This window comes from Cyprinodon variegatus, unplaced genomic scaffold, assembly GCF_000732505.1.
Source record: "Cyprinodon variegatus isolate N-32 unplaced genomic scaffold, C_variegatus-1.0 Scaffold571, whole genome shotgun sequence".
Lineage (NCBI taxonomy): Eukaryota > Metazoa > Chordata > Actinopteri > Cyprinodontiformes > Cyprinodontidae > Cyprinodon > Cyprinodon variegatus.
The window spans coordinates 387571-408570 of record NW_015151024.1 but is presented as its reverse complement, the minus strand read 5'-3'; the positions used below and the strand labels follow the sequence as shown (position 1 = coordinate 408570).

Below are 21000 nucleotides of genomic sequence, written 5' to 3'. Positions count from 1 at the left end.
TTTTTTTTTATCGATAAGCTTTTTTTCTATATCGCCCAGCCCTAAGAGAGACGCACATTATTTATATAGTAAGCAGGACAGACTTGTGCAAACACAATGAATTAAACAAAGAAATAATACTTTTTTCCATGGTAGGAATTCAGGAGTACAGTAAAAGCATAAAGTAGTGATCCTCTTTGAGCCTTGCAAAAAAAAAAACGAAGGACAGAAAGCGAAGTTTATCACTGGTGGAGTGCTCTATGGAGTGGCATAGAGCTTGGAATTCTGAGGTTCTGAGTTCTAGCACCGTTCCCACAGGCTGCCACTCTGGGTCTCTGAGCAAGACCCTTAACCCCCTATTGCACCCTGGGCACCCCATGATGGCAGCCCACTGCTCCCCAGGGGAATGGGATGGGTTAAAAGCAGAGGTAAAGTTCTCCAATGTGAGCTCAATAAAATTCAATAAAAAAAAACAACATATCAATCATCTTGGGGAAAAAAAAAGAAAAAACTACAGGAGAAAAAAAAACAGATATAGTAAAATAGTGATCCTCTTTCAGCCTCACAAAAAACAAAACAATTAGGGGCAAACAGATCACCTCTAACCTCTTTATGAATAAAAGAACGGAAAAACTTCTATAAACTTCCCAGATCTCTCTCAGAGAATCACCTCTCTCTGCCTCAGTCATCTAATAAACCGTCCACAGCATTTTTTGCTTCGTTTTTCAGTTCTTTAGATGTAGATGTCATTAATATAGGACTATGAACATTTTCTCTGTTCTAGTTTGAGATGCTGCACAGACTCACTAAGTGGGGCTTTGTTTTATACCTGTGCCAAGTCAAATGTGGAATGTTTTCTTTTATTTGTGCATAGCACAGAGACAGAAGTGAAAAATCCTATTGAGAATAAAAAGTTGTTTTCAGCCATTGTGTTCAGGCCTTTATACTAATGATTCACAGCTTCAACTCATAATGTTGGTTCTGTGCTGCTCTGCTGTTATTCACACATTTTGTACTGTTTTGTATGTATGTCCTGTGCTGTCTACATGTTTTGTGCTGTGTTCAAGCTCTGATAGTTTTGCAATGTGTAGGACATGCTGGAGCTTTTTGAGGAGGGCCAGCAGCTAGAGGAAGAGCTGAGGAAGACTGTGGACTATACTTACCCAGGCAGCCTAGCCAAATTCAGTATAATCAGGACAAGGCACTCTGGAGGCAGTGTAGATGTGTGTATAATGACTAACCATGCACATACTAGATGACCTTCAAACTATCACCTTGTTCTTTTATTATTTAATTTTGTTAACTAGCATAAACACATTTCCTCCAGTCACATTTTTCTCTTCCTATCTTATCATCTCTGTCCTCGGTCTTCTTGTTTTCTTTGTGTAAGGAGGTTGAGCAGCTTCGTCTGGAGCGGATGCAGATTGATGAACAGCTGCGTCAGATCACCCAGGGTCACCGACCAGTCGATCGGGAGCGGGGCGACAGAGCAGAGCGAGGAGGAGGATATAATGCAGACAACAGCGGCAATACCTCCTCAGCTTCCCTGCGTGGCAGCCGCTCCTACAACAGTAGAGGGCGTGGGCGGAGAGGCCAGAATCACAACAGTGGATATGGTACCTACTTTTAGATAATGAATGATGGTTCAGTTGGGTGATTTTTTTTTTTTTTCTTCTAGGTTTTTGCACAGTTTGAAAAAAAAAATTATATTTGAAGTAATTATTTTCCTAATCTGTACATTTCGGAAAAATATTTCTATTTCAAAAGTTTTTATTTCTAATTTTGAGAAAAATAAAGGTTCATCTCAATTTCCATTCATGTCTTCTATTAGTTTCAATCAGTCCTTATATTTTCAGTTTGTTTATCCATCCATCATTCACTCATTCTTATCCTCCATCTATTTTCACAAGTTTTAAGTTTTTTGGAGGCTCTATATTAAAAGCCTAGGCCGTCTTGAACTGTAGATGAATCTTAAATTATGTCCATAAAATAAACCCCAAAAAAGATGGAGAATTCTTGGAATTAGAGACATTTTACATGGAAAATTTCTTAAGCCCAGTCCTGGAGATTTTTAATTTTCTGTTTTTTTTTTTCCTGTTCTCTTTTAACATATCTTCTTAAATTTAGGTGCCAACTCGGAGCATTCAAATGCCTCAGAGACTGATTCAGAGCGCAAGGATGAGCTTAGCGATTGGTCACTGGCTGGAGAGGACTTGGATGGGTGAGCTTTGTTCTTACCTCATAATGTAACACAAAAGCTGTAAAATTGTCTCCAGAATCTGTTTTTGGTTATATTGGGCTTTTTTTGTGGAGCTTATTCTATTGGCTCTTAAATTGCAGGGAGAGGGACAGGGGCCCTCGACCACTAAGAGATGGCCGCAGGAGGCCAGGACCTGGCGGTGGTCGAGGAGGCCGTGGAGGAAGAGGTAGAGGAGGAAGAGGAGGATATGGCTACAGCTCTGGTATAACTCTTCATTTAAGAATTTATAGAAACATGGTGAAAATAAAACAATTTCCTTTTAAATCATAACATGATGCCTTTAATTTTCCACTGTGATTTCGTTTGGCAGGGTCCAGGGACCACGAGAACAACCACGGCTATGGAACCCTGGAGACCAACACCGAGACAGACCAGACGGCCGATACAGACGCCAGTGAGTCCAACCTGCCTGCCAACCGTCGTCGAAGGTCAAGGCGGCGCAGAACGGATGAGGATGCCACCCTGATAGATGGCATGAGCGAGTCTGACAACGCCTCAGTTAGCGAAAATGGAATCGGTATGATGATTTCCTTTTTTTTTCTTTTATTAGCTATTTTTTAAATTTTTTTTATTTAGTTAGGGTTATCTTCAACAAAGCAGAGAGAAGAAAGATAACTCTTAGTGCACAGGGCTCTGCAGGATTCCACATTACAGTGGGGGGAAAAAAAGCTTCAAAATAATGAAGACAAAAATCATTCTCTTTGTGATGACTCAACATCCCTAGATTTGACAGAAGCAAAACCACAGCGTCGCAATCGTAGCCGCCGCCGCCGCATGCGCCTGCCTGAGGAGAGGCAGCCAGGTAACCCAAGCAGCTGCAGTGTGCTCTGCAGGTCATTGCTTCAGCTGCGGAAATTTTCAACCCGACTCACATTTGTCTGTGTGGCACAAAGTACTAAATAAAAAAGTTCAGACTTAAAATTAACTGGCACGAGTGTTGCATGATAAACAGCAGCTCCTAACAGTATATTGCACTCCATGAAATGAATTAGTGTTCTTTTTAACAGTGGAGGAGTTTACTTATGTACCTAGATCCTTTATATTCAGTTCTGTTAGTTACTATGGTCAGAGCTGTTCTATACTTTGGTAACCACTGTAATTCTTGTCAATTTGTAACAAGCTCTGCAGTTAGTTATGGACATTTTAGGCCATTGTCTTTATAAAAGGTCAAAATAGGAATTGGACTTTTAATAAGCCATTTTAATAACCTGAATTTCACTTGATCTAAACCTTGGGTGTTTAAGGTGTGGCCTGAGGGCCATTGGATTTATTTTGTTTCTCTTTTTTATTTAATTTCCCCTAAGACACCTTTAGACTCAGGTTTACCATCATCACCTGTGTGAGTGATGCTGATAGACACTTTTTTATTTTTTAGGCTTTAATGTCTGCCCTCTTTTTAAATAGACGGATCAATAATCGTTTAACTTTGCACTAATTTATGTCTGTCTATCAAGGAAAATCTTAAAATCACTCGATTTTCGATGTGGGTATGTGGCTAAATGGGGAAACATTTTATATATTTATAATGATTTTATTCAACACTGTAGCTAAACGAAGCTTTTTCTAGGCATTGCTTTTGTAAAGGTTGTGAAAATACCTCACATTAGGTCAGTTAATGTGGGTACGGAAAGTATTTAGAACCCTTTAAATTTTTCACCCTTTGTTTCATTGCAGCCATTTGCTAAATTTTATAATGGTAATTTTATTTCTCATTAATGTACACTCAGCACCTCATCTTGACAGGAAAAAACAGAAATGTAGAAATATTTGCAAATTGATTTAAAAAGAAAAACTGAAATATCAATGGTCATAAGTATTCAGATCCTTTGCTCAGTATTGAGTAGAAGCACTCTTTTGAGCTAGTACAGCCGTGTGTCTTCTTGGGAATGATGCAAGTTTTTCACACCTGGATTTGGGGATCCTCTCCAGTTCGGTGAGGTTGAATGTTGAGCAATGGTGGACAGCCATTTTCAGGTCTCTCCAGAGATGCTCAATTGGGTTTAAATTAGGGCTCTGGCTGGGCCAGTCAAGAATGGTCACAGAGTTGTTCCCAAGCCACTCCTTTGTTATTTAACCTGTGTGCTTAGGGTCATTGTCTTTATGGAAGGTGAACCTTCAGTACAGTCTGAGGTCCTGAGCACCCTGGAAGAGTTTTTCTTCCAAGATATCTCTGTACTTGGGCACATACATTTTTCCTTCATTGCAACCAGTTGTCCTGTCCCTGCAGCTGAAAAACACAATAGCATGATACCTCCACCACCATGTTTCACTGTTAGTATTGTATTGGGCAGGTGATGAGCAGTGCCTGGTTTTTTCCACATATATAGTTTAGAATTAACACCAAAAAGTTTAATCTCGGTCTCTATGCAGGCTTTCATGTGTCTTGCTCCGAGGAGAGGCTCCCGTCTTGTCACTCTGCCATAAAGCCCCGACTGGTGGAGGGCTTTGGTGGAACTTTCTCCCTTCTCCATCTCTGGAGCTCAGTCACATGGACAGGTCTAGGCAGAGTTCTGGTCGTCCCAAACTTATTTCTTTTAAGGAAGGCATCTGTGCTCTTAGGAACCTTGAGTGCTACAGAACGTCCCTGTCTCTGAGCTCCTTGGGCAGTTTCTTAGACCTTAATGAAAAATAAAATGAACTTTGTTTTTATTTTAGCCAATGTCTGCAATTAAACAAAGTGAACATTTCAATATTTTCTGTACCCACTGTATGTTGCCTCCTAAGCTGCATGACTTTGAGTGCTAAACAGTTGACCTGTTGGAATGTTGTTGGTGCTTTACTTCAGACAAAGAGTGAGCGTAAGGTTTGTGTTTGGTTCAGTAACCTGAGGGGTGTTTTTGGTTGTTATTGCAGTGACTGTGGCAGACTACATATCCAGAGCTGAATCTCAGAGCCGACAAATGAACACAAAGGATCCCAAGAAAAACAAGGAGGTGGTCAGTACTTTAAACGCTACCTGTTCACCTGTAGATCAGATCATTCATTTTTTTTTTTCCTTTTTTTTCTTTAATTGTCCCAAATACAGTTTCTTCTTCATTCTGTCTCTCCAGGTCGAGGCCATCGCTGAACACAGTCCACAGTCTGCTCCGCCAACCACCAACGGTTCTAATAACGAAGTGTCTGATGGTCCCGGCAACGGTGCAGACCAGTCTCAAAAATCTTCCACCGAGAAGCCCCCTAAAGTCTCCTCCTACGAGCGGGACTCTAACCCTCAGCCCGTTGTGAACGGACTCTCTTAGTTAGGTCTGAGCAAAAGAAACGGTTTCAAATATTTAATCGACTCTGGTGACATTTGATTGAATCTCCATATCCATGTAGAGGCATCAAATGGTAATCCTAACATTTAAACACAACAAGCACTGTTCTTTTTTCTACTTAACAAATATTTGAAGCCTGTTCTGCAGCAGATGTTTTAGAGCTCTGAACCGTAACCTCCCTTTTACATGTTTATCTGTGCAACTATTCATTTTCTTACAGTTTTTTCACAATAGTTCTTCCAATCTGCGCTTGCCAAAGATAGTCAAACACACACACACTCTTACATCTTGTACATAAGCTGTACTTTTAGTCCTCTCTATATTAAGAGCTGGAAGAGGGGTTGGACTAAAAACAGTATTAACACGATGCAGACAGGGATTCCAATCAAACCCATACTCTGGTATGAATACAGCAGTTTTTTATGGTTCGAAATATTGTAGCAGGGTTTTAGTATGAAGTCTGCTATGTATCAGTTGAACAGCAGAATATTTGGGGTGGGTGGGTGGACGGGAGGGGAGTGTTTTGTGCATCAAATTAAATGTTCTGCATGAGATGTACCACAGTGCAGGATTGCTGAAAGACCCAAGTGTGACATACTTGTGATCAGCTATTGTGCCTTGAGAGTAGACTCAACACGTTGCTGCCTGGTTCTGCACTCCGTCTGAAATCCCATTTACATATTTCTGTGCAACGTGTGTGCCCTCACCTACCACTAGTCAAACCCGATAGGACGTCTCAGTGTGCTTAATGTCCTCTTAAAGAGTGAGTGAAGGCACCCAGAACATACAGAAATGATTTCAGAGCCTTCCTTTAAAATCAGATGTCTGCTCGTTTTGTTGTTGGGAGGGATTCAGTTGTCCTTGAAATATATACATCTTGAGGATTTTATTTTTGACTTTAGCTGCTTCCTGTTCTTTAATATGCAACCACTGCGATCATAGGAGAAATGTTTTTACCGCAGATCTGGAAAAGAAATGAGAAGAGTTGTTTTTGTTTGCACTGAAGTGTAACCTTTTTCCTCTTAAAGCTGATTGTAGTTTAGTCTGAAAACTGCTCTGTTAGTGGTGGGCTTTCTGGGAACATCTCATTTACTCAACCTTGGGAAACATTGGGCCGGTTCATCAAATACACAAAATCTGAGTACTGTAAATCAGGGAAAAAAAAACAATTAACAGAAAGCAGTCATTTACCTGTTTGGATAATTACCCACAATTTCGAGGTTAAAGATATCCTGTCAGATCAACTGGACTTCTCTGGTGTTGAGATATTGAAGAAAACTAGGCCCAGGTGACAACTGTGTTTTCCTGGTTCTTCCACACTGGCTGGCTGGAAACTGGTCACGACTGTTCCTCCGAGGAAGATTTATTTGGATTATTTATTTTTTAAAAGTGTACAGTATTTAAAACACAAAAATAAGATGTTCTTCTTTTTCTTGACACTAAAAGGCGTGGTATCCAGAAGATTTCATACATCCATCTACAAATTGGACTACTGACAGTTGTGACATCCCAGGAGTTTTTGTTGGGTCATATACGTTTCTTTTTTTAAGGATTGTCTGGTTGGTTGATGTGCAATACGTTTTGTACGCAGGTAGTTCCTAAATAAACTTGATCTTCTATGTAGATCTAAAACCAAAATGCTGTCTGATTCATTTGTAAGCAAAGTGTTTGCTAATTTACATTATGCTAACATTATTGCAGATAAGCAGGTAATCCATACCAATCCAATCACCTCCAGGATACTTTACCAGCAACTTAAGTTAAGCCGTTTTTATTTTTGCAGTCATTTAGGTTGTAGATTGCACTAAATAGAGAGTATTTTCCCTCATAGTTTTTTTTTTTCCTGATAGTTCTTTATTTTTGCATTGGAAGATTTTTGTTTCATCAAATTAAGTTTTGAGTTCACAAACAATTTCTTAAGCCTAACAGATTTTTTAAATACGAAATTGATTTGAAAGATATTTCCAAATCAATTTAGTTGAAATAAGCTGATCCAAACCGGTATTTTGGGCCCTGCTGTTACACCATTGGCTCCAATGGCATCCATTAAGCCTTTGGGAAAACTGGAATTAGCAGTTTTAATATTTTCACCCCTTTTCTGATACAGTTGTTTTGTCTGGTTCACACACAGGTTCTGCCATTTCAGTTGATAAAAGCCTGGACTTAACTAGGCCTCAACCTCCATTTTATTCTAGTAGTCATTCATAGCTATTTAAGTGTTTTACATCATCCTGTTTAACCAAACAGGTTTCTAACTGATGGGTGGAAATCTTTCTTCAGGACTTTTCCATAGAGTAGAATTTGTTGGTCCTATTATGTAAACTCCTCTTGATCCTAAAGTATACCATAAGACATGTAATAAGTTTTTTTCTTTTCTGTCTGCAGAATAATTCCCAAAAAGTCTAAGGTATCATCATGTTAGGTCAACAATGGAACGGCCCTTTTCAGCAGTTATTTTGGCCACTGAGCTCCTTTCTCGCTCAATCATGAACCAATTAAGCGGATTCAGAACTGGTTCTTTTGGATAAGTCACCCTTGTGTAGGAAGAGTCCCAATTCCCCCGAATCCCTCGCTCAATGTGGTTAATGGCTTTTGTTTTGGAGATACTAATACTTAGAAACTTTATATCTTATCTTAAATACCTTGATTTGGGACACACATTTGCCCTCAGAGACTTTGATTTGTCGTATTTAAGTAATTTACTGCATTTCCAAATCTTTTCCGCTAACCTAAAGATTTGTACAAAAAAATAAAGCAGTAGAAACCCACAGAAAAATATTTTCATGCAAACCATAATAGTTAATAGAAGTCATTCATACTAAACACAGTTATCAGTTTGTACAGTTTGTATTTTATTTGGGAAGAATTAGAAAAACAAAAAAATTCAAGTGCTTCCTCAACTCAGTCCATGAAACAATGTGAATAAAAGCCGTTGGAAATCATTAGCATAATCATCCTCAGCTCTGTTTCTTGGCCTGGCCATCCATCAGGTCCTTTGCTTCATTTATTTTTGCAGCTATATATGGAGAACCTCCTGTGAGATCAAATACAAACAGGCAACGAATTATTGTTGCATAAACTTCATAATTTAATAACAGACTTGCTTTTAAAACTGACCTCTGTCTGGATGGTTCAGGATCATTAGTTTTCTATGGGCTTCCCTGATCTTATTTTTGTTGGCTGTGGGACTGAAAAGAAGAAATGTTATAAAGAAATAAAAAGTTCAAACCAAAAGTAGGAGCTAGAAAAGAAAACTGCACAGGACATTGTTCATACAAAAAGATGTGAAGTTAGAAAACATACAGGACTACTGATATAGAGAAATAAAAAGAGCAGCAGATATCTGGTGTGTCTACATACCTGACACCTAAAATAAGAGCAGCTTCTCTTTTCGTCATCTTTGGTTCAAATCCACCTCTGTAGTAGCCTCCTCCAAATGCCTGTAGGAGCGAGACTAGATGATCAGAAATAGCGAGAACAAAACACTGGTTGATCAACAGAACCACCGGCATGTTTCGCTCCTTACGGTCTTGGGCAAATTCTCAAGGGCCAGCTTCACTTTTGGCTCCATCTGTTTCATGGCCTTCATGGCATAACGACCTGGTGGCCAAAAAACTCAAAGTAAATCAACCAACTCAGACTATATTCATATCAGTAAATCTGTTACTAATAATGCTCTAGTATTAAATACTGGGTCGGACTGCTTGGCGTATAACTAAATTTGCACATTTTCTAAGAGTAGTGTTTGTGATCTCGGGGCTATGATTGCTGGGGCATGCAGTCAAAGCTACACAAATACCTATGAATGACTTCAAATAAAAGTGTTATTATAATAAATTTTATGGTTATCACAATAGTACCATATATTATTAAAGATTTCCAGGCCATATCCCTACTAGTGCCTACAGAAATGTTGACCTAACTCAGTCCACCTAAGATAAATGTTTTATGGATTTACTTACAAGACTTTAAAGCAGACACCGGGTTGCATGATCAGAGACCAGCTTTGGTGTCGTACAGTATGGGTAATTGAAATATCCCACAATCAGTGAAATCATCTCATAAAAGCTATGCAGCACAAAAAAAATACCTGAAGGTTTTTTGTTGCTTCAGCATAATATATTTGTGTTTCATTTGTTCTTCTTTGCTTAATCAATCATGAGTTGATAGAAATTAATTTGACAAACTATTTACACTAAACTTTATTTTAGGGACTATTATTCTTCACAAGATATTAACCCCAAAGCTGTTTCTTTCCTGATTAAACATGTCATTGAAGGGCCCGCCTCTGACAAAAAAAAAAAAAAAAAAACCCTTAGAGATGAAGGGCTATTTATATTGGTTTTAGTCAGTTCATAAATCCCTAATACAATGAGCAGTGGAAAGCATTAACACCAGAAATACAAATGGAAAAAAAAATCCTTTGCAACATGTTTAAATAGTGTTTTTATTCAATCCAAGTGCTTATTTTCTCAGAAGTGTTCTCAATATTTTACCTGCAAATCCAGCTGCTGCAAGAGCCAGTCCCACTGCCACCATGGAGCTGGCCTGCAGGGACACAAAGTGGACACCAAAATAAAAACTTGATGAAACCTCAGAGACTGTATTCCTCTCATACGCTTTTTGCTGCACCAAATGTAAATACAGATAACTAAACTAGCGTAGTCTCCTTGTATTGCTTTCAGATAATTGCAATCTATTTACTCAAGTAATATCATATTAACTACTGAAAGCCGTAAATAACACATCTGCTGTGTTTGATAATCTTATGGGGTCACAGGTAGATGAGAGGAAAGCTAATGTTAGCTTAGCTAACTAACTGAACGTTCTCCAGATATTCCCGGACCCCTGAACATGAACACTTTCTAATACCCCCCTTAATATAGCATACTGTGTCCACCTACCATGTCTCGGGGTTATGTTCCGTTTATTTCGTAGATTACGATCATAACTTTTGACCTCTCATGCTCTCATGGCCAAGCGCAGGCGTTCATGTGTTTATGCCAGAAATCGTCAACAAGTGTCGTAAAATAGATTCCGCTTCACAGTTGACGGCTTCCACTCATTCACGCGACAAAAACACCTAGCTGGTCGATTTGTGTTCAGATTAGAAACGTAATTCAACTGCTGGCCAACGTTTTCATCGCAAATTAACAGGATGTTTGGCCACTATAAATTATTTTAAAACAACCATAGGTTTTTAAGCAGCATTTAGAGTTAAGATGTGCATATACAACTGACAAAAATCCTGCTTTTTGGTGTATACTGTCCAACATTTAGTTTTATTTCTAGTTTAGGCTCTTTCCTCCCAAATGATCAGGGGTGCTCAAGTCCATTCCTCAAGAGCTACCATCCTTCAACTTCTAGATGCATCTCTTCTCTAACACACCTGAATTTAAAGGCTCAATCCCCTCATTTAGCTCAGGTAGTCATGGTAACGAGCCACTCATTTGATTCAGGTGTGTTAAAAATGGGACGCATTAAAATATTGCAGGATAGTAGCTCTTGAGGACTGGATTTGAGCACCCCTGCACCAGAGGTAACAACATCTACTGTTCTTTGACCAATCACAGAAATATAATTTGGTAAATTTATCTTTAAATCAATTTCTCCTTATTAGAAGCTCAGTGTCTTTTTTTTCCGATGTTTACATGATCACTATCTTTTTTCCAAGGAGTATCCACACATTTGGTTGGTCTTGATCAGAACTTAAGTAAAAGCTGATGACGGGATGCATACAAGAATATTTTAGAACATTAAATGTTAATGCAGAAGTCAAAATATATAAATCAGTTCACTGAATTCTGTATCTTCTGTATATATTTTTTTCCTTAGTTTTTTGTTATAGACCATCTCCCAAGTTGTAGGATAACAGAGAACATTTGTGAAGACTGAAAGACTCAATTACATTTCACCTTCTATTTGGCTCTAGTCATTTAAATAAGTTCTGCTGCTCCTATTCTACTTGAAACCCTCTTCTGCTACAATGGATCACAGCCTATCAGTCAAAGGTATTTGTTCAGTTTTTACAAGATTTTTTTTTTGTATGATTTCTTTTAGCATGTTCATTTGTTTCAGAGTTACCGTAAGTTAAACATTGAAAGAAAAGAAAACGCACACCTGTGGAGGCTTAGCTATCAGAGTGATTAAAAGACATATCCACAGGTGAAATGAGGAAAAGAAAGAAGATAACAGCCACTCCGCTTCTTCCTGTTGTTATGGGGAAGCTGCAGGTGTTAAAGAGATGCTTAATATGCTCTGCGGCTAGAGATGTTAGACCTCTGGGATCAGTCCAAAACTGCAAATTAGTAAGGACTTAACCTAAGGCTGATGTGCATCAGCGTTTACCGTGCTACCTTTTGTCCGAATAATGTTTCAGCATGGCATAAATAAGGAAGCTGGATGATTAATAATAATCACCTCATGGAGTTCAACAGAACTGCATTATGTCTTCACTTCTGCGTGACACATGCAAATATACACACCTTTATATGATTTTGGTTTTATAATAGAGCGCGACAACCAATTTTCTACATTTGTGTAAATTTATTTTTTTTTGTAGCTCTTTTTCATAAGACTGTAGTCTCAATTTGACAAATGCCATCCATTTGCATTCAAATCAGGTAAAAAATTCTGGAAGGGTAAAGGCTCTTCTAAATACATACAGCAGTCCAGAGTTCTGTTCCTACCCATGACGCTGTTCTTACGGTTGATCCTGTGGAAGGTGAAGGAATAGGAGGTAGGAACAGGAGCTGTAGAGGCTTTCTGTATTCAGAGTGAAGGTTTGCAATACTATCTTCTAGCTTGAGCTGAACTACGCACATCTGTAATCCACGATTTGAGGCAGGTGATCTGCTGTGTCAACCCATTAGAAGGGAAGCCAAAATAAAATGCAGAGGAAGTAAATTGTTTTTGAAAATCTTCCATTACTGTTTTGCCATTATGGGCTTAACAATTTAAAGCCTATTTGTCTGGCTTGGTTGTCACTTTGCTTTCTTTGCATGACCTGACATTTTCATATTATTGTACAAGGACTATGCAGAACTATTTCATGGAGGTCGCTTGGAGAAGATCAAGGAAAGATCAAAGCAAAATTACATAAGGACACAAAGTATGGATAAAGTGACTTTTTACCAACTTTTTAAAACTCTTATCTGGCATCTGGCTGAAGTAAAACATAATGCGACATTCAAAACTTTTTATCCTAAATCAATTCTCTCTGCCCAGAGACAACCTCTTAAAATGAACAGTTCTGATGAACACGAGGATTTCTGATCTGGCTGAGAGTTGCATTGCAGCCGCTCCTATAGTTTTGCTGCTGGGGTGAGAACGTGCTTGGAAAGGTGGATGTAGTAGGTGTGTGGAGCTTACTATCTTCTGTCAGGGCAGTGGAAGCAAACCTTCTTTTTTTGACATAAAGCGAGCAGAGATATTACCACTTCTTAGGGAAATCTGTTACAATTTCCAGTTCTCTTCCTGCAGGGTCTCAAGCCAATAGGTTACAACTGAATATTATTTTCTGCAAGGGTAGCCTACTGATGTCCGGTACACAATCAGCAGTCTGTACTTATTAACAAGTCAAGGTTTCTTTTAAGATCCCTCCCCACATATAGAGCCAAAAACACAGAGAACTCCGCGGGGGAGGAACAGTGGATGATCAGGAGACTAGACAAACACAAAAACCTCTTTCCACTGGCCGCCAGGATCCAGGACATGAACCATGAATCAAAATAACAGACAGGCTAACAGAAAGACAAATAATGATCTGGCCCCAAATGCTCAGGCTGAACAGAATTTAACCAAGAGGAAACAGGCGAGAGGAATAAATTATAATTGAGGCAGGGAGGGAAAACGACAGGTGAAAGGAATTACTAATTAAGGAGGAGCAAACAGGCCAGATCATGACACTTTCAGCTTAAAAGCATTTAAAGTTTATTCATAAAAAAAATTCAACACACAAGGAGCTGCATAGCTAAAGGCATTCTTCCATAGTTCTGTACGGGCAAAAGGAACAGTGAGCAAAAGCTGATCGTTGGATCTCAGGGCATAAGAAGCCATGCTTTTCTATGTAAGTAAGATACTAATGTAAGAGGGCAGTAATCCAAGAAGAGCCTTGTACATACGTTTACCAATGACACTGCCCTCTCGTAGAGAGGTAAGACCATCCCACCTGAGAGTACCTGTCACAGTGATGTGTCATGGCTCTACAGTTTGTGATGAATCATGATGAAGCATGGTAAATGGAGTCCACATTTGAAGACCTAAAGAAGTAGCATTCTTATAAAAAAGGTCACCATAATCTAGGACCAATAAAAAAAGAAAAGAAAATGGCATAGACAAGGCGCCTTTTTTTTTGCTCCAAAAGAAAAACATGTCTTATTATGAAAGAAGAAGCCTAGTTTAACTTTTAGATTCTTCACAAGTTTATCAATAAAAAGTTTGAAGGTGGGGGAGTCATCAATTCCAATTCCAAGTTATTTATATTCATGTACCACCTCAATGACATTCCCCTCCGGAGTGGACACTAATGGAAGGGTTTGAGGCACCTTCTTATGATTTAAAAACAACATTAACTTTGTCAGCATTAAGAAATAATTTAAGATTGATAAACGAATACTGTACAGCAACAAAGGCTTTCTGTAGGGAAAGAGATGACCCAAAGCAATAAATAATGGTATCATCAGCATAAAAATGCATATTAACATCACAGAAATCTTGTTCAACATTGTTTATGTACAAGATACATAAGAGGAGACTCAAAAAGAGATCCTCTTGGCACACCCTTGTGAGCATTACAACCTCAGAACAAAGCCCCTCAAATTTTATACACTGGGACCTGTTTTTTAGATAATTTGAAAACCAAGCAACCGCATGCTCTGACAGTTCAATGAGAAGTAGCCTGCGTTTTAAAATAGCATGGTCTACGGTGTCAAAAGCTTTTGAATAATCAATAAAGAATAAAGCACAGTAATGTTTTTTATCAAGTGCTAAAATTATATAATTTATCACCAGAGATGTCAAGTAACTGAGTACAAATACTTTGTTAATGTACTTAAGTAAATTTTTTAGGTATCTAGACTTGACTCCATTACTTATTTTTCTTCCTACTTCTGACTTCTACTCATCACATTTTCACACAAGTATCTGTACTTTCTATTCCTTACATTTTTAAAACAAACGTTACTCTTTACTCATGGCTTGGGTTTAGTGTTTATAAATATTTGTTTCACGCCATGTGCGCCATCCAATGCAGATCATTGGCGCCATACACATATAGTGAAAACTAGTGTCATTGGATGAGTCATTTTGGACAAACACTCATTGGTTAGCTATTCATCAAATTTGTGCTGACGCAAAAGGAAATCATCAGAAGCAAGCAGGTGTTCTTCAAACTGCAAACGTGAATTGTCTATGTCATGCTACAATGTCGGATTCAGAAAAAGATGTCGAAATGTCTGAAAAGTCGGACACAGGCGAGAGCGTATCGGGAGACGGAGACCAACAAGACCTCCCTCATCCTTGGCCCTATCTCAAAGAATTTTTTGAAATAGTTGTAAAATTGAGCTTTAAATTCATATAGTGGCATCTGTCTATTTTATTTTTTTTTAAGGTTACTTACTTTTATACTTTAAGTAGTTTTTGGAGCACATACCTTTTCACTTGAGTAAAGAGGTCAAGTTGATACTTCAACTTTTACCATTTTTTTTTTAACTGCAGCATCTATACTTCTACTTAAGTAACAGATGTGTGTACTTTTGACATCACTGTTTATAACCTTCAAAGTAGCAGTGTTTTTTTTTTTTTTTCTGAAACCTGATATTTAGAAAGGATTTCATTTGAATGGAGGAACTCTTTCAATTGATCACAAACAAGAGACTCCAGAATTTTAAATAAAACACATACATTTGAAATTGGCCTATAATTAGTAAGAGCTGATGGATCCCTTCCTTTTAATAAAGGAAGGACAAAAGCGGATTTCCAAATGGATGGGATGTCCTTGTTTTCAATTGAAAGATTAAAAAGAATGGACAGTGGCTCTGCTATGAAATCAGCTGCCAGTTTTAGGAAGTAAGGCTCAATCAAGTCAGGTCCAGGGGGCTTTCTGTGGTCTAATGTTCTTAAAACTTTATGTACTTTGCTACAACTAAAAGGAGAAAAATTAAAGGCTCTCCACAAACCTTGGGAGATTATGCCCAAATATTCCTGGTAGCTGTGTTTTTGAATCAAATAGAGAACCAGACAATAAAAAATGCTGGTTAAAACAATTCAAGATGTTAGTTCTATCTTAAACTGAGACTGAGTCTTTAAGTACAAATGTTGGAAGAATCTGTGAATTTTTATTAACAGAGATTTAATCACTTTCCAGAATTTCAGTGGATCGTTGAGGTTTTCAGTGGTCATGGACAAAAAGAATTCTGCTTTGGCCTTTTTAATAAGCCAAAGCAGAATATTTCAAAGCATTTATTTCGAAGCTGTCTAAAATATGACCAATCACTGGCAGAGTTACTTTGTTTTGCCTTGTCCCATTCTTTATTACGCTCATGAAGGCCATTTGCCAGATCTGGTGAAAACCACAGATTTTGTCGCCCCTTTACTTGCATGAAAATGTCTCTGAAAAAAGTCCAAGCTACCTCTACATCTGGAATTAGATTTATATATTCCCAGTTCACCATAGACAAATCATATTGAAATAACAAGGGAGCTTATATAATGGTGTAAAACATGTTTTCCCTCCATCTAGATGATCTACATTTGGAGTTACTTTTTCTCCCTCATAATAAAAACCTTATTTAAAAACAGCATGATGTTTTTATTTGTTATTTGACAAATATTTAAATTCTTGATGTTCTAAAACACTTAAGTATGCAAACACGAATAAAGATAAGAAATCAGAAAGGGGGCAAACTCTTTCACATCATTGCTTTAAGAAAGAAGTATGGAGATAACAATGGCAAACAGGTGTAAGAAATCAGCTGAAGGGAGAGGAGCATTTTTCTAGAAAAAGTTTAACATTCACAAATAAACCCAGACTAAATTAACAGAAATATGACCTCCATGAGGTTATGATATTCCTCCTGGACATGGAGATTCAGATAAACCTCCTCACCCTTATTCTTAGTCGACTGTTCTGAGTAGAATGTAAACATGAACCTGAGCCAAAGGTACCCAACCTAAGACCTCCACATTTTGACAGTCAATCTGTGGGTTGTGTTTACGTAGTCAAGTGTAACCCAGAACAACAGGGACCTTAGGTGATTCAATTATCATAAAAAATAATTTTTCACAAGTTTACCCCCACTACAAGCCAGACAGGTTACTGGAAACAGGAGATCTTGGGAGACAGAGTCTGGTGTGGCTCAGCAGGGTTCTCCTCTCCTCTTCTGAGCCTGTCCTTACACCAGACAGGATCTCACTCAGCGTCCTTCTCCGCCGCAGTAGAGACAAAGGTTCAGCTAATGCTGTTGGTTCCTCTCCTTCTTGGACAAGCATGCGCATCCCAGCTGTATCAGTTCGGGATCTGGTGTTTGGGCCGGATCAGGAACAAACGCAGGTGCAGAGGGAGCGGGGCGAGGAGCAGGTCAAGGACTCACTGATATCAGGGCTCTCTGTTCTCTGCAATGTTCTGTGAGACATTTATCTATCTGGGTGGCCAGGTCCTCCAGTTGCTTCAGGGTCTGAGGGTAGTCGTGGGTGAAAAGTTCATTCTTTATCATTTCATTAAGACCAGTAATAAAAAAGTTGATGAGAGCGTCTTTATTCCAGGTATTCTCTGAAGATAACAGGTGAAAGTTGATAATATACTCAGCCACCGATCATTCACCCTGTCTAAAAAAGTATGAGTATGGCTTCTTGGAAAATAGACCTACAGGCTCCAATCCTCGAGGTCCAGTGTCCTGCACCTTTTAGGTGTACCTGCACTTCACCTGAATCAAATGGTTGAATTAGTCCCTAGAGTGCAGCTAATTACCTGATTATTTGACTTAAGTGTGCTGAAGCAACTGCACATCTAAAAGGTGCAGTAAAACCAGATCGTGAGGAATGGAGTTGATGAACACTGCTTAAAGCAGAGGCAGAGGCAGAGTTCACATGTTAAACATGTAAGCTGCATGGGGAGTATAGCACATGCCAGTGATCTCTGGGCTGCTCTGGAATCCAGCTCTCCCACAGCTAAACTCTCTTCTGTTGCATTGTTTTATATAGAGCCCCCTGCTCAGGATGATAGCGTGCACATCTGCAGATTCTGAGGAGCAATTTAGACCAGAACATGTCCTGCTGCATTGGACCGAATCTAGATGGTAGCTGACACAATGGGACAGTGAAGGGCCTAATTATTGCCCCTATCATTTACATAATTACAATGTATTTTTCCAAGGCAGAGGCAGTATAGAAATTGTAAATTGTAGTGGACTCGCTGTCTCTCCTTAGTGGAAGTCAGACTTAAATGGAGAGAGCCCGTAAAACTAGCTAGGCTCAGGCAAGAGGTCCCAGTCAGCCAGCCTCACACGCTGCACATTCAATAGGATTTAAAAAGCCAACTATGTGCAGAAATAAGAGCTTTGCCCCTCAAATCATATGGAATTACAGTGCTGGATGCATATGGGGGGGAGCCAGTGGCAGGCACAAAAGCCTGCAGGAAGCAGCTATTTCTGTGTGTTTTATTAACCCAACCAAGCAATTTAATTCTTTTGTTCGGGGGAGTTCTACTTCATTGATTAACAAAAGCGGGGATATAATTTTTTCAGCCCCTTTTGAAAAGCCTGAAATGTCAAGCCTTTTAAAGGAGATTATTCTGCCTGTGTGTGATGAATAGAGCCCAGAGTAACCTTTTGTCTACAATTAAATATTCCAGCATAAATATAAAAGAAAATCAGAGATGGGGAAGATTGAGTCAGGAGAGATTGGAGAGGTAGATCCTCTGCCCGATAGTGGCAACAGCCTGGCTCTAATTAGATATGCTAGGCGGGCTGTGAGCAGTCACTCTCCACAGCACGCCGAGAGAGGAGGCAGCCTGAGAGAGGAGGACAGAGGAAAACTATCTGCTCATCTGTCTGTCCAGCGCCTTCCTCTGGGCATCCACCAGGTATTTCTGGAGACTTTGTTTTGTTTTGTTTTGCACTGTTATTTGTTTTGCCGGCATCTTAGCCAGGGGAGAGGAAGGGTTTAAAAGGCAATGCCTTCTGGGAACTGCATAAGTAGACAGAGCTGAATAAAGAAAAAAGTTGTGAGATTGTTTATGATTCTCAGGACTGATTAGGAATGACAATGGCATACTTTAGGGACAGTGATGTTTTTTTTAATCTGCTCAAGAGGCAGACTGCAAGGCTGCTAGGAAGAGATGAAGAGGATGATATGAAGTTTTATTTTTTGCAGCGGTGCATTTGATTGTGTTCCTGGAGTCAGTTGGACTTGGCATTTATATAGTTCTCCTTTGAGACTGAGCTGTAGGTGGAAGTGTGGTGATCTGCATGCTTGTATGGAAAAGTGGGCATTCAGATGATATTTGGGAAAACATTTATTCGATAACATCAGAAAATAACTGCAGATGACCACAATCTCAGATATGGTTAAACTTTGTTTATTTTGTTTTCGATAAAGTATTAGATTTTCTCATATATTATAACTGGATGTGTTAACTAATCTGCTGTCTAATATGTGCTGTGTCAGGTTTTGACCTCTGGTCAGTGAATTTTTTTTCCTAGCCAATCATTTTCCAGGATGAGTGCATTAGGAATTCATCTCTGACTGTAGCTGTGGGGCTACTTTTGCTCCTTCACATGACCTGTTCACACCCACTGAAAGTAGAAACATGGTTCATCTGTTCCTGAGAACAATTTATATAATGACTTTGTGTTTCTTTTCTGAGAGGTGGGGTTAATTCCCCATTCAGGAGCTTTCATTAGAAGTGAAAACTCTACAGAAAGAATAACTATAACTATCCATATCAATCAGCCTTATATTAGACAGTGATTTTCTTAAGAAGACAATGGATGAAAAGTTTTTTTAATTTACATTTTTAATTTTACAACCTTGTAAACTTGTCATACATGGTAACAAAGTATTTTTCAAATCAAACTAATCAATACAAACATAATAACAACATATTGTTTAATGCAAATATCCATTTGCTGCTTAATATGTTGTCTTTGTAGGTAAAATAAATTGTTTAATTTGCTCTTTGTGGTAACTGATGATGTAGATTTCTTTGAGGAGATCATTTTTTATGAACGCAAGTGTCAGATGTTTTTTTATTATTAAATAAGAGATAGTAAAAAAAATAGTTATTAGATATTCAACTAATCAATTTATTTAGTCTTTTGTCTTATTCAGTTAAGGCATCAAAGCCAAGAACCCACCATTTTCTGCCTAAGAACAAATAGTTCATGAACAATAACATGAAGTCAAGGCATACAGGCTCTTGTGTCGACATAGAGATGGTCTTTTAATTTCTTAATTTTTCATTTGATTGAATTCAAAACAAGCATGGGTATCAAGGCTCTTCACAAGTTTCCACCTGTTCTGTTCAAGATGTGGTTAAAATTGGAGTGAGCAGGTTAGATTCCAGGGAAAACTAAAAATGGGATTTAAATCAGTTGGTCCTCTACTCCACTGCAATTTCTCTAAAAGTTTGGACTCGTATTAGATTAAATGAGGAGTGAGTACAGATGTAATTTGTTAAAAGTTGCGCCTTTTAAAAATACATTAAAATCATAGCATCCTTCTTTAGTAACTTCTAACATTTATGTTTAATTAAAAGAAAATGAAGACCAAACTAAAAGAAAATGAAGACCAAACTACACAATTGCTTTCCTCTGATACCTGTGAACCAATGAAAGTCTGCTTCCATGTATGAGGAATAAAAAAAAAAAATTGACTTCACATTTTCATCAAGTATGAAGTCACTCTTTTTTTTTAAATTTTGAAGATAAATCAGTGACAACAGGCTGCCTTCTTACCAAGAAAAGGCACAACTGAAAATGATTGTACTGGAACTGTTGAAAATCTTCTCTCTAACGTTTCCCATAGACGAGGTTCTTCTGAATGTAATCTCTAGACACTTTTAAAAATAGTTCTAAATTCAACTGTGTTGTTTTTTCAGCCTTTTTTTGCAATTTTTTTTGAAGAATAGCTTTTATTTCTTATAAAGTCCTGCGATCCTTCTCTCTTTAAAGCAATTGTATTTTTAGATGTTAACAGTTCATCTTTAGATTCAGTTGAAACAGTGGGAAATCTATTTCAAACACACCTTTTAAGATGTCCAGTTATTTTTTCATATGATTGTATGTTCATATTGTTTAATGACTGTTGTAGTTTAGAATAGTAATTGTATTTATTATCATAAGCATAGAGCATACTCTTTCAATGTGACCTTTTTGCAAACCAAAATATACTTATCAGAAGTTAGTAATAGAGCATGCAAACAGCAGTAAGTAAAACATAAAAAATATTACATAAAATAATCAATGAAATAATTGTTTTGCAGTTTAAATCTTCATTAACTATACC

The 21000-nt window shown here is 38.2% G+C and overlaps 3 protein-coding genes across 12 annotated transcripts in view; 2 read left to right on the top strand and 1 right to left on the bottom strand.

Moving 5' to 3' along the window:
• fxr1 (fragile X mental retardation, autosomal homolog 1) overlaps positions 1-6662 on the top strand; it is a 14702-nt gene extending 8040 nt beyond the window's left edge. For 3 of the 10 annotated variants that reach the window (XM_015392041.1, XM_015392039.1, XM_015392038.1), the window contains exons 12-18: positions 1373-1595; positions 2107-2200; positions 2320-2441; positions 2550-2756; positions 2964-3041; positions 5093-5175; positions 5290-6662. In XM_015392041.1, the coding sequence (XP_015247527.1) occupies positions 1373-1595; positions 2107-2200; positions 2320-2441; positions 2550-2756; positions 2964-3041; positions 5093-5175; positions 5290-5478 (996 nt within the window). In that variant the 3' untranslated portion in view covers positions 5479-6662. Of the gene's footprint in view, positions 1-1369; positions 1596-2106; positions 2201-2319; positions 2442-2549; positions 2757-2963; positions 3042-5092; positions 5176-5289 lie in introns of all 10 variants that reach the window. The other 7 variants (XM_015392040.1, XM_015392036.1, XM_015392035.1 and 4 more) reach the window with 4 other exon arrangements.
• Positions 6663-8327: 1665 nt separating this feature from the next.
• On the bottom strand, positions 8328-10503 carry dnajc19 (DnaJ heat shock protein family (Hsp40) member C19). The gene is made up of 6 exons (XM_015392031.1): positions 10401-10503; positions 9993-10044; positions 9023-9096; positions 8857-8936; positions 8614-8684; positions 8328-8530 (listed from the first exon to the last, which is right to left on the bottom strand). Exons 1-6 carry the CDS (start codon positions 10401-10403, stop codon positions 8454-8456), a joined length of 357 nt encoding a protein of 118 aa, XP_015247517.1. The 5' UTR covers positions 10404-10503; the 3' UTR covers positions 8328-8453.
• Positions 10504-18370: 7867 nt separating this feature from the next.
• Positions 18371-21000, top strand: part of LOC107095762 — a 198737-nt gene continuing 196107 nt past the window's right edge. The window contains exon 1 of the mRNA XM_015392030.1: positions 18371-18577. Coding sequence (XP_015247516.1) covers positions 18371-18577 — 207 coding nt within the window. The remainder of the gene's footprint in view (positions 18578-21000) is intronic.

What these genes read in the sequence shown, in the direction of transcription:
- dnajc19 (XM_015392031.1), bottom strand. An exon ending in TGCAGCAGCTGGATTTGCAG is followed by an intron (nt 9,097 to 9,992) that starts GTAAAATATTGA and finishes TTTGGCCACCAG; the next exon opens with GTCGTTATGCCATGAAGGCC. An exon ending in GCTCTTATTTTAGGTGTCAG is followed by an intron (nt 8,685 to 8,856) that starts GTATGTAGACAC and finishes TCTTCTTTTCAG; the next exon opens with TCCCACAGCCAACAAAAATA.